Source organism: Ictidomys tridecemlineatus, chromosome 2 (assembly GCF_052094955.1).
Source record: "Ictidomys tridecemlineatus isolate mIctTri1 chromosome 2, mIctTri1.hap1, whole genome shotgun sequence".
Taxonomy (NCBI): domain Eukaryota; kingdom Metazoa; phylum Chordata; class Mammalia; order Rodentia; family Sciuridae; genus Ictidomys; species Ictidomys tridecemlineatus.
In genome coordinates, this window is record NC_135478.1 from 175,618,487 (window position 1) to 175,633,617 (window position 15,131).

At 35.0% G+C, this 15,131-nt stretch overlaps 1 protein-coding gene across 5 annotated transcripts in view; it reads left to right on the forward strand.

Annotated features, from left to right (window-relative positions):
- The window catches only part of Kmt2e (lysine methyltransferase 2E (inactive)), an 89,434-nt gene that overhangs the window by 39,852 nt on the left and 34,451 nt on the right, over window positions 1-15,131 (forward strand). For all 5 annotated transcript variants that reach the window (XM_078040202.1, XM_078040206.1, XM_078040205.1 and 2 more), the window contains 3 exons: window positions 8,539-8,653; window positions 9,829-10,058; window positions 13,301-13,381. In XM_078040202.1, the coding sequence (XP_077896328.1) occupies window positions 8,539-8,653; window positions 9,829-10,058; window positions 13,301-13,381 (426 nt within the window). The remainder of the gene's footprint in view (window positions 1-8,538; window positions 8,654-9,828; window positions 10,059-13,300; window positions 13,382-15,131) is intronic.

Below are 15,131 nucleotides of genomic sequence, written 5' to 3' on the forward strand. Positions count from 1 at the left end.
TACTCGGGATTGAACTCAGGGGTACTTGACCACTGAGCTACATTCCCAGCCTTATTTTGTATTTTATTTAGAGACAGAATCTCACTGAGTTGCTTAGTACCTCATAATTGCTGAGGCTGGCTTTGAACTCATATTCTCCTGTCTCAACCTCCCGAGCCTCTGGAATTACAGGCGTACACCACTGCGCCCAGCAGTTTCTAAATGTTTGAGTGAAAATTCCAACCCTCTCCCTGTTTTTAAAACTTATCTGTTAAGTTATTGCCTTGCTTTAAATGACATCTTTATGCTGGTATTTTATTTCCTGTCATACTTTCTTTTGGGGGGGGGTACTAGGGAATCACTGAGCTATATCCCCAGCCCTATTTTGTATTTTATTTAGAGAAATAATCTCACTGAGTTGCTTAATGCCTCGCCATTGCTGGCTTTGAACTCATGATCCTTCTGCCTCAGCCTCCCTAACCACTGGGATTACAAGGCATGTCATCCCCATGCTTGGCTCTCATGCTCTTTTCACCGTTAAAATTGACACCTTCATTTGGAATTCCTGATGATCTTCTGCCTCCAAGTCTCCTTTTTGTTGTTATTTAGGCTTAACCTAATTTTTTAAATGGCTCCCTCTCTACCCTCTCTCAGGTGTCACTCCTGATTGGTCTCTTCCCCTCATTTTCCACATCTAATTCATTGGTCAGTCCTGTGTTCCCCTCCAAAGTACATTTTGAATCCTTACACTTCTGTTTCTCCATTTGTCTAAATATGAGCTTTTGTCTCTCTTCTTCCCTGACCTCTCACTATGTTGCCCCTAAACTCCTTGGTTCAAACAATCCTCCTGCTTCAGCCTTCTATGTAGCTGAGACTACAGGCATGTGGCACTGAGTCCGGCTATTTGTCATTCATTTCTTGACTAGACACTGGAGTACAGTAGTCTTTGTGTTTCTGTAATTAATTTTCTATGTTGAAGCTCCTTTGATTCTTCTGAAGTATAAATCAGATGATACAATTCTTACATTTAAAAACCTTCTCGTGACTTTATTTCCTTTGAAATTTTAGCTGCCCATAAATTCTTACTTTTTCTTCCCAGTTTTTCTCTTGGGCTCGTTTACTACCATGTTGATTTTGTTTTTTCTTGTTCTTTTGATCATTATAAATTTGCTTCTACCTCAGGTCTTTTGTAGTTGCTATTCCCTTTGCCTGGATCATTGCTCTTTTGTTCTTTTCATAGTTTTAATGAAACTTCCGTATTACCTCCTGTGATGTCTTTCTTCATTGTTATAGGAAGTAGTATCTGAAATACTTCTCCAAAATAATCTTACTTCATAGCTTCTTTTATCTGTTTACTAAAATAAGAGCTTCATGACTATCAACGTATAGTAATTGAGTCATGAATCATATTGCTTGAAGGTCTCATGATTAACCCTAAAGTTCATTACTTTTTTGTTGTTGTTTGTTTTCAGTACTGTAGTTTGAATCCAGGGTTTCGCTCATGCTAGGCAAATGTTTCATCACTGAGATACATCCCTAGAAAGAATGATTGTTGGATATTCATGTTCTGCCTAATTCTGTTTTACTTATTGAGAAAGAACTAGTGGGTGTGGTTGCATATGCCTATAATCCCATGAGTTGGGAGCGGATGCAGGAGAATTGCAAGTTCAAAGGCAGCCTCAGCAATTTATCGAGCTCTAAAACCCTATCTCAAATAAAAAAAGCGTTGGAGATGTGGCTCAGTGGTTAAGCATACCTGGGTTCAATCCCCAGTACCGCCCCCCCCAAAAAAAAGAGAGAAAAATTAAAGCTAGAAATATTTTATAACCTGGTGATTTCAACATACTGGATGCTACAGCTTGCTAAAAGTAGCAGTTCTCCTCAGTACCTATTTTGGGAAGCTGGAAAATATTTAACAGAGTTAAGAAACTAGCAGAATTAAAATAGTCACTAGAGTGAGATTGAAATTGACTGCATACTTATCTGAGTGACTGTGTTCTGACCATGATAGGATACATTAGAAGATAGAAGGAGGAAGGATATCAAATTCTCCTGTATAGTTTTAACCTTGGGTATGGTGTCACACACCTATAATTACTTGGGATTACTTGGAAAACTGAGACAGGAGGAGCAGAAATTCAAGGCTAGCCTAGGCAATTTATCGAGGCTCTGTTTCAATATAAAATTGGGGATTTTTTTAAAAAAACGGATGGAGGCTGGGAATGTAGCATGCCTGAGGCACTGAGTTTAATCCTCAGCACCTCTATTAAAAAAAAGTTTTATAGGGCTGGGGATGTGGCTCAGGCGGTAGGGCACTTACCTGGCATGCGTGTGGCCCGGGTTTGTAGCGCACTTACCTGGCATGCGTGTGGCCCAGGTTTGATCCTCAGCACCACATACAAACAAAGATGTTGTGTCTGCCAATAATTAAAAAATAAATATTAAAAAAATTCTCTTTCTCTCTCCCCTTCCCTCCCTCCCTCCCTCCCTCCCTCTCTCTCTCCCTCTCTCTCTCTCTCTCTCTTTAAAAAAAAAGTTTTATTAACTGATTTTTGTTTTTAAAGTGATGGTGCTTTTACTAGGAAATTTTTAAACCACAATATCTTTCAGTGGTGAAGTACTTTTCCAGATACAGTTATCTGGAAAATATTTATATAGTTAAATATAAGATATTTATGTAGTTAAATAGAAAGAGTCTTTGACCTATTGGCTCTTATCTATAGCTCCTCCAGCACACTTCCAACTTCATCTGCTTTGAATTTTATCTTGTAGGTTTTGTGTTTCATAAACTTCAATGAACATAAAACTTAAAGTACTTATTAAAATGGAAATTTCTGCTAGGCGCAGTGGTGCTCAACTGTAATCCTAGCAGCTCAGGAGGCTGAGGCAGAAGGATTGAGAGTTCAAAGCCAGCCTCAGCAAAAGCAAGGTGCTAAGCAACTCAGTGAGACCCTGTCTCTAAATAAAAATACAAAATAGGGCTATATGTGTGGCTCAGTGGTCAATTCCTGGTAACCTTATCCCCCGCCCCCCCAATAAAGGAGATTTCTGAGCCTGATGTTTAAAACTTTTGATTCATTAAGTTTTAAGTAGAACTGTAAAAAAAGTTATAACTTGTACTATAGGTAATTGTGCTACTGAAGAGATGATCATGCTTAAAGTAAACATGCTTAAATGAATCCTCCTGCTGTCTCTAATTGCATGTGTGCCTTCTGTCTGGAATACTTGCTCCATTATTTTTACTTCTCTGTTTCTTGAGTTTCATCATTCTTTAAAACTTTTTCCCCCCCCGTAGCAGTGCTGGGGATCAAACCCAGGGCATTGCACATGGTAGGCAGGCACTCTACCACTAGTCCTCATTCTTTAACACTTAATTATATGTAATTACTCTCATGAAGACCCCTGTGTATACATTTGATGATACCACTGAAATCATTGGTATATTTGTACTATAAATCAATTTCTTGAAAAGAAGGACCATTTCTTTTTTGATTTCCGGCATTTGATATAGTATCCTACTGCTTGGTACTTACTATGTGCTCAAATGTTTATTGAATGGATGAAAAATATATTATTAAAAATTCCTAGGGGTTAGGGTTGTGGCTCAGTGGTAGAGTGCTTGTCTAGCATATATGAGGCATTGGGTTTCTCAGCACCACATATAAACAAATAAATAAATAAAGGTCCATGAATAAGTCATAATTTTTTTTTTTTAAATCTCTAATTGGGTGTTGTGGTGCTCGACTATAATCCCAGCAGCTTGGGAGGCAGAGGCAGGAGGATCGTGAGTTCAAAGCCAGCTTCAGCAACAAAAAGGCAATTAACTCAGTGAAACCTTGTCTCTAAATAAAGTACAAAATAGGGTTGGGGATGTGGCTCAGTAGTCTAGTGGCCCTGAATTCAATCCCCATTCCCTCTGCCCCCACAAAAAAATTTCCTGAAGGCAGAGTGTCTTGTCTTTGTATCTATGGCAGTTTGTTGTGAACATTAGACCTTCAATGTTCATTTAATTCATTCGGTATCAAACTGGGTTTTATGAATACTGTCTCCTAGCGGCTTGGTGAACTCTCATTTTAAAAATGTGTTTTTTTAATTTCAAGTTTGGAAAATTTGTAATCATTCTCAATGAAAACCACTTTATACCTACTGCTGTGATATTTTAGTGCATGTGTTTAAATTTGTGTTCCATGTGGATAATACATAGATCATCTAATAGCATAGTAATTTTTTAAAAATCCGAGTCTTCAAAGAAACCCCATCCCCCAATTTCCCCCTGCGATGCTGGTTATCAAACCCAGGGTCTCATGCATGCCAGGCAAATGTTCTGCCACTGAGCCACATCCCAGCTCCCCTCTATTATAGGAGGTTTGTGTATTACCTAATTTTGAGAAACTGCTAAATGAATAAACACTACTCCTAAGTCTAACTGACCTCTCCATACTCCTTGAAGAGTTTACCTTCCATGTTTTCCTATCTCCTTGCATATGCATGGGGTATTGCCTTTCTCCATTGTTACTACAGTTTTTAAAGGATTTTTTTCAATAGAACATATATCTGGTCAAAACCCTGTGTATCTTTCAGAAATGTTCTCATCTCAGTGAAACTTCATGATGTTCTTTATTCTTCTTATTGTTCAAGTAGCCTTATTCTTCTCTTGAACTCCTTAGAGTCTATACCCTAGAAATTTGATCTTTTGCAACTCCAGTGAAGTTTTATTCGGTTTAAACCAAACATTGAAATTTACTTGATGCCTGTCTGCATGATATATTGGAGAGGAATGACAGCTTGTCAGAGTTTAGCATCAGTATTTTTCTTCAGTGTAGAAGCATGCAGCAGTTCACGTAGGAGTATTGTCAGCCATCCAGGACCTATTTTCTTTGGTTTCTCAGGTGACAGGTCAGGTACAAGAAAGAGAAGTTTAAATCCATAACATCCTCATATTAAGTAGGAATAGTTCTTTTAGTCCAGAAACAATTTACCAATCAAATGCCTAACAGGTGTATTGTAAAATAATGAATCAGGTTTTATGGGGAACAGAAATAGAAAGTTAAATTACGATCAGAAACTCATATAGAAGAGGAAGGAGTTTTGTTAAATATTTACCCATATCTATTTTGTGGTATTTTACCCTGCTTTTGCATTGTATGATAATTTTTATATACCTCTTTATTTCTGCTGCTCCTGATTCTACTCTAAAGGTCAGAAACTCTATGAGAATATGTCTTTCTTTATAATATCTGTGGTCTAACCAGGTGTGAATGGTGCATGCCTATAATTCTTGCTACTGGGGAGGCTGATGAAGGAGGATCATGAGTTTTCAAAGCCAGTGTCAACAAGTTAGAGAGATCCTCTCTCAAAAAATTAAAACAAAAACAAACAAACAAAAATGGACTGAGGATGTGGCTCAGTAAGTGCACCTAGGTTCAATTCCTGGCAAACCACTGCTCCCCCGTCCCCACCTCCACAGGTGTGTGTGTGTGTGTGTGTGTGTGTGTGTGTGTGTGTGAGAGAGACTGTGGTCTAAAAGGTTACTTTATATACATGGTAAGCATCATTGCTAAACTCTACTTATTTCTCTGTAATTTTTTTGCTAGGAGTCGAACCAAGGACCTCCATACATGCTAGGCAAGCTCTCCATCAATGAGCTGTATCCCCAGCCCTTACTTATTCATTCATTCATTTATTTATTTATTTTAGGGCCTCAAGTTGCTGAGGCTTTATTTTTTTTAATATATATATTTTTAATTGTGGATGAGCCTTCATTTATTTATTTATTTTTATGTGGTGCTGAGAATCAAACCCAGTGTCTCACACATGCTAGGCAAGTGCTCTACCACTGAGCCACAACCCTAGCCCCTGAGGCTGGGTTTGAACTTTTGAGCCTTCTTATTCAGCCTCCTGAGTTACTAGGATTACAGGTGTGCACCACCATGTCAAACTTCCCAGCCCTTTTTATTTTATTTTGAGATAAGATCTCAATAAATTGCCAGGCTGGCTTTGAACTTGGGATCCTCTTGCCTGAACCTTCTGCATAACTGTAGGCAAGCACCACCATGCCCAACTTCTGTATAGTTTTTAAAGGACACAATTGAAATAATCAAAGGCAGCTTGGCAATGTGTATCAGTTTTATGTACATTTACCCTTTTTTGTTCAGCATTGTGCCTCCAGGGATTTATGTTGTTTAAATACTATATATGCAGAAAAGATATATGAAGGAGGTGTACAAGTGCAGTGATAGTTTTAACTGTAAGAAATGGAAATAATTTGTTAGGATAGTTGTTAAGTTGTAGTTCATTCATATCATGAAATAAGCAATTATTACCAAGAATAAGGTAGGTAGATGTATATTGTCATTTAAAGCAATTTGTTCATATAGTCCTAGTTTTCAAAAACAAAAATTACATAGGTATTTATGGATAGAAATATTTAGAGGGGGATACATGGCAGTATCAATGTGGAAATGTTTGGGGATCAGGTAGTCTTTTCTTATGTACTTCTGTATTTAAATTTTATAGTAGTAATTGAGTGTGGTGTCCCATAACAGTAATCCTAGCAACTGGGGAGGCTGAGGCAGTAGGATGTCAAGTTCCAGACCAGCCTTAGCAATATGAGGCCTTAAGTCATTTACCTGAGACTCAGTCTCAAAATAAAAATTTAAAGGGCTGGGGATGTAGATGTGCTGTAAAGCCTCCCTGGGTTCAATCCCAATACACACACACACGTATATTGATTAGCAGGTATTCATTTTGAAACTAAGAGATTTAACAGTATAGATATTAGAGTAGAATTAGTCTAAAAAAGTATTCAGAAAATATTGGAGACTCTTCTATTTGTAATCTTCTGTACCATTGAATAACCTCAGTTCGTGCCTCTTTCTGGCACATTGGGTCTCACAATAGCAGCTATTTAGATCAAAATTGAAACTTTTAAAAACAGGAACAGTATATTAAACAGTCAATTATACAAATTCTTTTTTATGCTGTTGATCTTGTGACCATTAAGTTACTATAAATAGTGCAAATAGTACTGAATTCTAAGGAACAGTTGTGAATAAGTAGTAGTATAAGGATTGTCATGAGAAAAATCATGTCAAGTAGTAGACAAAGTATTATAAAATATGGACACAGAAACAGTTTATAGCAGATAGAGTATTATAAAATATGGGCACATAAACAGTTTGTATATATGAGGAGAGATTAATTTAAGACATAAATTAACTCCCACATTCATCAGCAGAAATTAGCCAAAGAAAGGCTTAGGAGATTTTGCATGAGTAATGAAGACAGGAAAGGGATGTATGTAAAATACTAAGGCAGGGACCTTACAAGTAAACAACAGTTGGGAGTTGTTATTCCCAGTTTTATCATTAGTTGATAAGTCACTATCACTAAACTGTTACCAGGCTAAAACTACCGATCATCTGATGCAAGCTGCTGCTCATGTTTTTTCTTCTATAAATCCCGGTTCATTGTGAGGTTTCCTAACTTCCTAATATTCCTGATGGTCTCAGTTATGTCTCAGTACACTGAAAATATACATAGTTTTTAGCATATTGAAACACTTACTTCACATTCAGGTCAAGGTCTGTATAGATTTAACATGTGTTTTGTAATGCTTAAATTATTCCCATCACTTTTCTCCACCTATATGCTTAGTTGTTCCCACTGTCACTCTATGTGTATGTGTTTTGCTACCCAGGGTCACTTTACCACTCAGCTATATCCCCAGCCCTTTTTATTTTTTATTTTGAGAGGAGTCAGTAAGTCACCCAAGCTGGCCTTGAACTTGAGATCTGTTTGCCTCAGATGCCTGAATAGCTGGGATATAGATGTGTACCACTACACCTAACTGCCAGTGGATATAGTAATAATAATATTTGGTTTTTAGTAATTTTTTTGGTGGGGAGGATGCTGGGGGTTAAACTCAAGTGTGCTTACCACTGAGCCAGCCCTACGCCCACCCACCTTTATTTTTCCAATTTTTAAAAATTTATTTCTTTTTTGGTACCAGGGATGTAATGTAACTCAGGAGTGCTTTACCACTAACTCACATCCCCAGCTCTTTTTTTAGAAATTACTATCTTTCTCTCTTCCTTTGGCCTCATTAAGTAGCTGAGGCTGGCCTTGAACTTCAATCCTCCTGCCTCAGCTTCCTGAGTCGCTGAGATTACGGATGTGAGAAACCAGGCCTGCCTGGCCAAAATTTTGAGATAGGGTTTCCTGAGTTGCTGAGGCTGGCTTTGAATTTGTAATCCTCCTGAGTAGCTGTGATTAGAGGCATGTGCCATTATGCCTGACTGTAGTAAACTTTTTTAATGATAGGAAAAGCATATTTGAACTTGAAGTAGGAAATTTATTTTACTTAAATAAAAGTTTTGTTATGACACGGAGTATACATACGATGTATCTTATCCACAAGATATCTACTTACTTTATAGACATTTTATTTGTATTGCCAATGTTTAAGTATTATTTGTCATATAAAATTAATTCAAAGAAGGGGGAAAAAAAAGAAAAAGAATGGGATTCTCATTAATGAAACTTTTTTTTTTCCCCCAGACCAGAATCCGTAGAAGCTAGCCCTGTGGTAGTTGAGAAATCCAACAGTTATCCCCACCAGTTATATACCAGCAGCTCACATCATTCACACAGTTACATTGGTTTGCCCTATGCGGTAAGTGTCAAAACATTTCTCTGGAAGGAAATTTCTAAAATTTAGAGGTTGAAAGAAAATGGTCTGGTCTTATGCTTAAAATGGAATATTTTATTTTATTTATTTTTTTTTAATATTTATTTTTTTAGTTTTAGGTGGACACAATGTCTTTATTCTTTATTTTTATGTGATGTTGAGGATTGAACCCAGTGCCCTGCGCATGCCAGGGGCTCGCTACTGCTTGAGCCACATCCTCAGCCCCTTAAAATGGAATATTTTAAATGCACATTTGTTTCATATCATCTAAAGAATATAGATACATACTATGTAGTTTTATAAGAGGAATCTTCCTAAAGATTTTAATATTATTATTTTGCAATTATGCTAATAGTACTTTATGTTACATTTCTTTCCCATGAGTAAGGTTACATTGTGTTATTTGCTGTTAAGTCTAAATTATATAGTAATTTACATGTTAATGAAATGTAGTTTTTATTTGTTGAGCACTTGTTATGTGCCAGGCTTTATGCTAAGCATTTGTATATACAGTGTCTCATTTAATCCTCAAAAAGAACCTCTTGATATCTGGTTTGCATCCCTATTTTTTATCTGAGAAAGTGAAACCTTCTCTAAGTTAATTTATTCAGTATTGCATACCTAATAAGAGCCAGAGATTAGATCCAGTTTCAGAACTGGATGTATTTGTGATATTATGAAGGTACAATTGTGAGAAATTTTATTACTTGGACCAAAGTAAAGATTACCAAATTTTAAAAAAACCCTATGTTATATAATTAGAGATAGTATATCATCTGTTGTTGTTTCTATTATTCTTAGTTTCTGTATTCTTGGAAATTTTAAATTTTTTTCACCTTTATTCTCATGTCCTGCACCTGCTTTCATCTTGAAGGTAAAGCTGTGTGACCAGAGGACTATTATGATGTCTTTTGATTTGGTGGTCAGGGTGACATTGATGTGAAGATGATCTCCCCAACCTTGTAGATAGCTATATTCCCTTACCATTGTTTTAATATATTGCTTAATCAAGTTATTTTTTTAATGGTATTCAGGAAGAGTTGAGCCAGTTTCACATCTCTTTTGAGTTATAAAATTAAGGGTTAAATTTTGTTTAAATTTCTTAGGGCATATTGTTGAAATTAAATAATATCATTTTATTTTTGTGTTCCATTATCCAGGACCATAATTATGGTGCTCGTCCTCCTCCAACACCTCCAGCTTCCCCTCCTCCATCAGTTCTTATTAGCAAAAATGAAGTAGGCATATTTACCACTCCTAATTTTGATGAAACTTCCAGTGCTACTACAATCAGCACATCTGAGGATGGAAGTTATGGTACTGATGTAACCAGGTGCATATGTGGTTTTACACATGATGATGGATACATGATCTGTTGTGACAAATGCAGGTAAAATATTTCACAACATTATTATTTTTTGAATGCTCCTAACCTTTGTCAATTTGGAAGAGATGACTAGAGCCACTTTTGAAGGAATTTATGATTACATTTTTAAAAGTTGGACTTCTACTATTATTGATGCAGTTCATTTTATTTTTAGAAAAAGCTTATGTCAACAAAAGCTGTCTCCCAATCTATGAGAAATCCCTATTGTAAATTGAGTAATAGATAATCAGTTCTGAAGTATATTTATATAGGATCATCTCTTTTCACTTAGTTCAGTAGCAATATAAGTACTTAGAGGAGTAGATAAGACAAAGAGGGAAATTATGTCCTTTGAGTTTCCTTTGCAATCATTTGTGCTGTGTCAACTGTGATTTTCCATTTTGGGGGAATTAAACATTTTGATTGATGTTTATTTGACCTGACTCTCTCACCTCCTTTTGACTTGAACCTTGCAGCACTCTGGAGTCTTCTTGTACCAGAACCACAGTCTCCCCTCCCCCAACCCTGATTCAACCACCAAGAAAGGCCTCCTCCCCTAGAGAAGGTGTGATTGGGACAGAAAGTGGGGTTTTGTTTCACTTGGGTTATTTATTTATTTATTTTTTGTGGGAGGGACTTCGGGAGGATGGAGAGGGAACAGTAGGATTTCAGCCTTAAAAGTTATTGAGTCCATCCCCTACATAGGGTGGGGAGTAGAGAGAATTTAGGCAATAGATGGCAAGAAAGTTTGGTAGCTTTATAGGATTTCCTGAGTTTGCTCCTTATGGCTTACTTGATTTGAAGTAGCATGGCTTATATCCATATTTGAATGTAATACCCATATAAAGATGCATCCTAGACCCTAATACAAATTAGTTTGCATTATTTATAAAATGTTCCCACCCAGTAAGTTAAGTGATTCAGAGTTGCATATTATTAATATAAACTTGCAGTTAAAGGTAATATTTTAAAAAGCTCAATTTATTTTTGCCCCCAAATGGTAAATTAATATGTAGAATGTGAAATTGGTATTGTATTTCTGAAAGGTTGTAATATGAATACTTTTTAGTAATAAAAATGTGGTAAATTTATTCAGGAGGTAAATTGAAAATATAAAAAATGACATTGTTTTTCTTATATTATTGTCAATTCTTATTGTAGCCAGTCATACAAGTTTTCTCTTAACTGACCCACTGTGATAAATTACGTACCACCATGTGGCATCGTTTTTATATTAATGTATAATCTCAGCAGTGTTTTCTTTTGATCCAGTTACAGTGATCTATGTATGATATGCAGTTATGTCTATTAGAGAGTGGTGAAATTGTTCTTAGAATTTTTTTTATATCCATCTACACATTCTTTTCTAAAATATTTTTAGTTGTAGATGGACACAATACCTTTAGCTTTTTATGTGGTGCTGGGGATTGAACTCAGTGCCTCACATATGCTAGGCAAGTGCTCTACCATTGAGCCACAACCCCAGCCTCATCTACATGTTCTTGAAGGACCACTTTACAGTGTTTGGATTATTCAAGGTATTTGCTTCTCAGTGACAGCTCTCTATTTTTCTTCTCTCTTTTTGCTCTTTATTGCTCAGTCTGTAATGTACCATACAGCTTAATATCTCTCTCACTCTTTTTTTCTTTTTTGATGTCCTACAGATTATACCCCAAATCTTTTTTATTTAATTTTTTTTAGTTGTAGATAGACACAATATCTTTATTTTATTTTCATATGGTGCTAAGGATCAAACACAGTGCCTCACACATGCTGGGCAAGAGCTCTCTACCACTGAGCTACAACCCTATCCCAAGGCTTAATCTTTTTAAATCTTTTCCCTTTTTTTTTTTTGTTGCCTCTTTATATTTTTTCAATATTCCTGCTACCCATTATAATTGCTTTCAACCCTGACATCTAGAACTCTGTTCATTTATTCATTTTCAGTCTTTGTTTCTTCTGTTGTCTGGATAAGCATCATTATTTAACCCTCAAATTTAATGTAATCTATTTTTCTAACCTTCATTATCATTTGACTGCTTTTGTTTTCCTTTTTCTTTCTTTGGGTACAAGGGATTGAACCCAAAGGTGCTTTGCTATGAAGCTACATTCCCAGCCCTTTTTATTTTTTGAGACAGGGTCTCATTAAGTTGCTGAAGTTTTTGCTAAATTGCGGAGGCTAGCCTGGAATTTGTAATCTTCCTGCCTTAGCCTCCTGGTTGTTGGAATTACAGGTGTACAGCACTATACCTGTCTTGCCCTGTGTTTCTTTTTTACTTGTTTTATAAACATATATTCTATTACATACCTCCAAAATCTACTAGTTCTTAGTCTTAAGATTCTTAGTTAAGAACAACAAAATAAGCAGCTAGTTTATTACTTTTATATTAGAAGTGGCTAATTATTATGTAAAAAATAGCTAAGACTATTTTTGCAAACAAACATACACATTATTTCAGATAATTGAAAATTTGGCAATAAAATAACAAATTGAGACGTTTGCTGCAGTCTGGTCCATACATTTCATTGAAAATAATTAGGTTTAATTTCTCTCCCCAATGAATGCCTCTTGGGTTCTTTGATTTCTTTTTCTTTGCCATTATTCTGATTCTGTCCTTTTAAAGCTTAAATCTGAAATGTTGGGAAAGCCTCTAGTTTGTCTTTTTACTTCCATTTTCTTAGCTACTTTGTACTAATACTATATGCCACTGAAATTGTTAAATGTTCACAGAAGAAATTTGCATACATCCCAGTATTCCAAGTCCTATATAATCTGACTGTACTTCATTAATTCACTTTTAACCCCTCCTCTGATTTCACAAAATGAATAATTCTCTTCATTTATATTGGCTACCATCTGGCCACCTTCTCCTTGTATCTGTTTATTGATAAATACAACAATGACACCTTTTCTTCCTATTTGCCAAAATGAGATTATTTTCACACCCATTATCCTCTGTAGTGCTTTCCCCATGAACTTCAATTAGTGTGGACATCTCCACATTGTAATTTCTAATAACATACATAATCTTTACTTTTAGCATTTTAAAATTGTATTTGCTTTAGAAATTTATTTTTTATATCCTATTTTGCCCTCTTGTTTTATATCTCAGAATTTTCTGTGAGGATACCCTTCTATGAATTCCTCCTAGCACCTTTTAGAATGCTAAACTCAAAGTAGGCCTGCTTAAGTGGTGGTTTAAATAGAATATAAAATCTTAATTTAAGGATGGTTTTAACATTTTATATGTTTTCCTTTTTTTAAGTGTTTGGCAACATATTGATTGCATGGGGATTGATAGACAGCATATTCCTGATACCTATCTATGTGAACGTTGTCAGCCTAGGTAAGTTGCACATACACGGTAAGATTACCAGTAATTTCACTGAGCAAAATATCAGAAATTTATTTATGAATTCTACATTAAAGAATTAATAATTGTATTTTACCGATTTTTGAGAACATTTTCATTTTTTCTGTTTATTATTTTTATATCCTCAAATCTCTAATATGAGGAAGAATCTTGTCATTTACCATATGATGTATAGTTTACTTTATAGGGATTTTACTTAATTGTGTTGGTTTCTTTTTTCACTGAAATACAAGAGTCACTGAAATACCACTTCCTTGATTACATACAGAATTTAATAGGTCTGTTATGACTCCTGTTTGTAGTATATGGTTTTCTTCTTAACCCCATTTATTTCTTATTTTATGGATATTTAGACCTATATAAAACTTAAGTAGTATAATGAGCTCATTTCCCCCACCTTGCTTCAGTAATTATCAACAATTATGTTTTGCCTGTTATTTTTACTTTAAAGATAAAATACAAGAGTTTATAGTTAAAATTACAGTTTAAATTTAGGAATACAATTTTTTATTTAATGTTTTATATTGTTTACACATATGTCCTTTTATCATAGTTTTCAACAACACAGGAATAATATAATTAGAATATCACATGATTACTTAATTGTTTAATGTCCTACAAAAGAATACAAGAATCTCAAAAGTAATACCAACACTAGCACCATTAGTGAGATTACATAAAACTTTTTTCCTCATAGGGCATAGTTCTTAAAAAAGGTAGGGTCCATTTATTGTATTTAAAATCCTTTGAAAGAATTTCAGTGTGTCATTACAACCCAATTTATGCATACTTAAGTTTAGATTATTCTATTTTTCTGTTTAGTTTTCAGTTATTGGTGATATCACATATAGTTGGAAAATAATGCAGAAATCTTGTGTTTACTTACATAGTTTCCCTATTGGTAATATCTTCTGAAACTGTTAATTGAAAATTATAATTAGTATTTTGACATTGATACAGCCAAGTACAGAGCATTTCCATCACTGCAAGGTTCCCTTATGCTGCTTTATAACCATTTCTACTCCACCCCTCCCAACTCAGACCTTTGGCACCCACTAATCTATAATAATATATAATCTCCATTTCTATAATTTTTGTCATTTTAAGAATGTTCCAAAAATGAAATAATATAGTTTGTGACCTTTTAGAATTGGCTTTTTCATTCAGCCGAATTCCCTGAAGAGCAATCCAATTTGTTCCATGTGTTACTGTTTCATTCCTTTTTAGTGTGTGGGATGTATGTGGGGTGTGTGTGTATGTGTATACACAGTTGTTTGTTTACACATACACAATAGTTTACATGTTTAGTTTTATAAGAACTTGTCACACTGTTTTTCATAATGGCTATCTAATTTTACATTCTTACCAGAAATGTATGAGTAATCCAGTTATTTTTTTTAAACTTGTTTTTAAATTTTTATTTACTCTTATAATTATATACTTTATAATTATGTAAGTGTGCTTCTATCATTCTAAAGTCAAATATATAAAACAAGATATATTCCAGTAAGTCTAACTTCTATCCTTGCTCCTTCTACACCAGAAGTAACTATTTTTAAAAATTGATTTTTTCCTCCATTACTTGTTTTCTTACATGTAGACATGTACCTATATATTTGCATTTTTCCCCCTTACATAAACAGAAGCATATTACACAAAGTCCTTACATTTCTTTTTTTTTTTTTCCTCTTAAAAAAAAATATGCTGAAGGGCTGGGGATGTT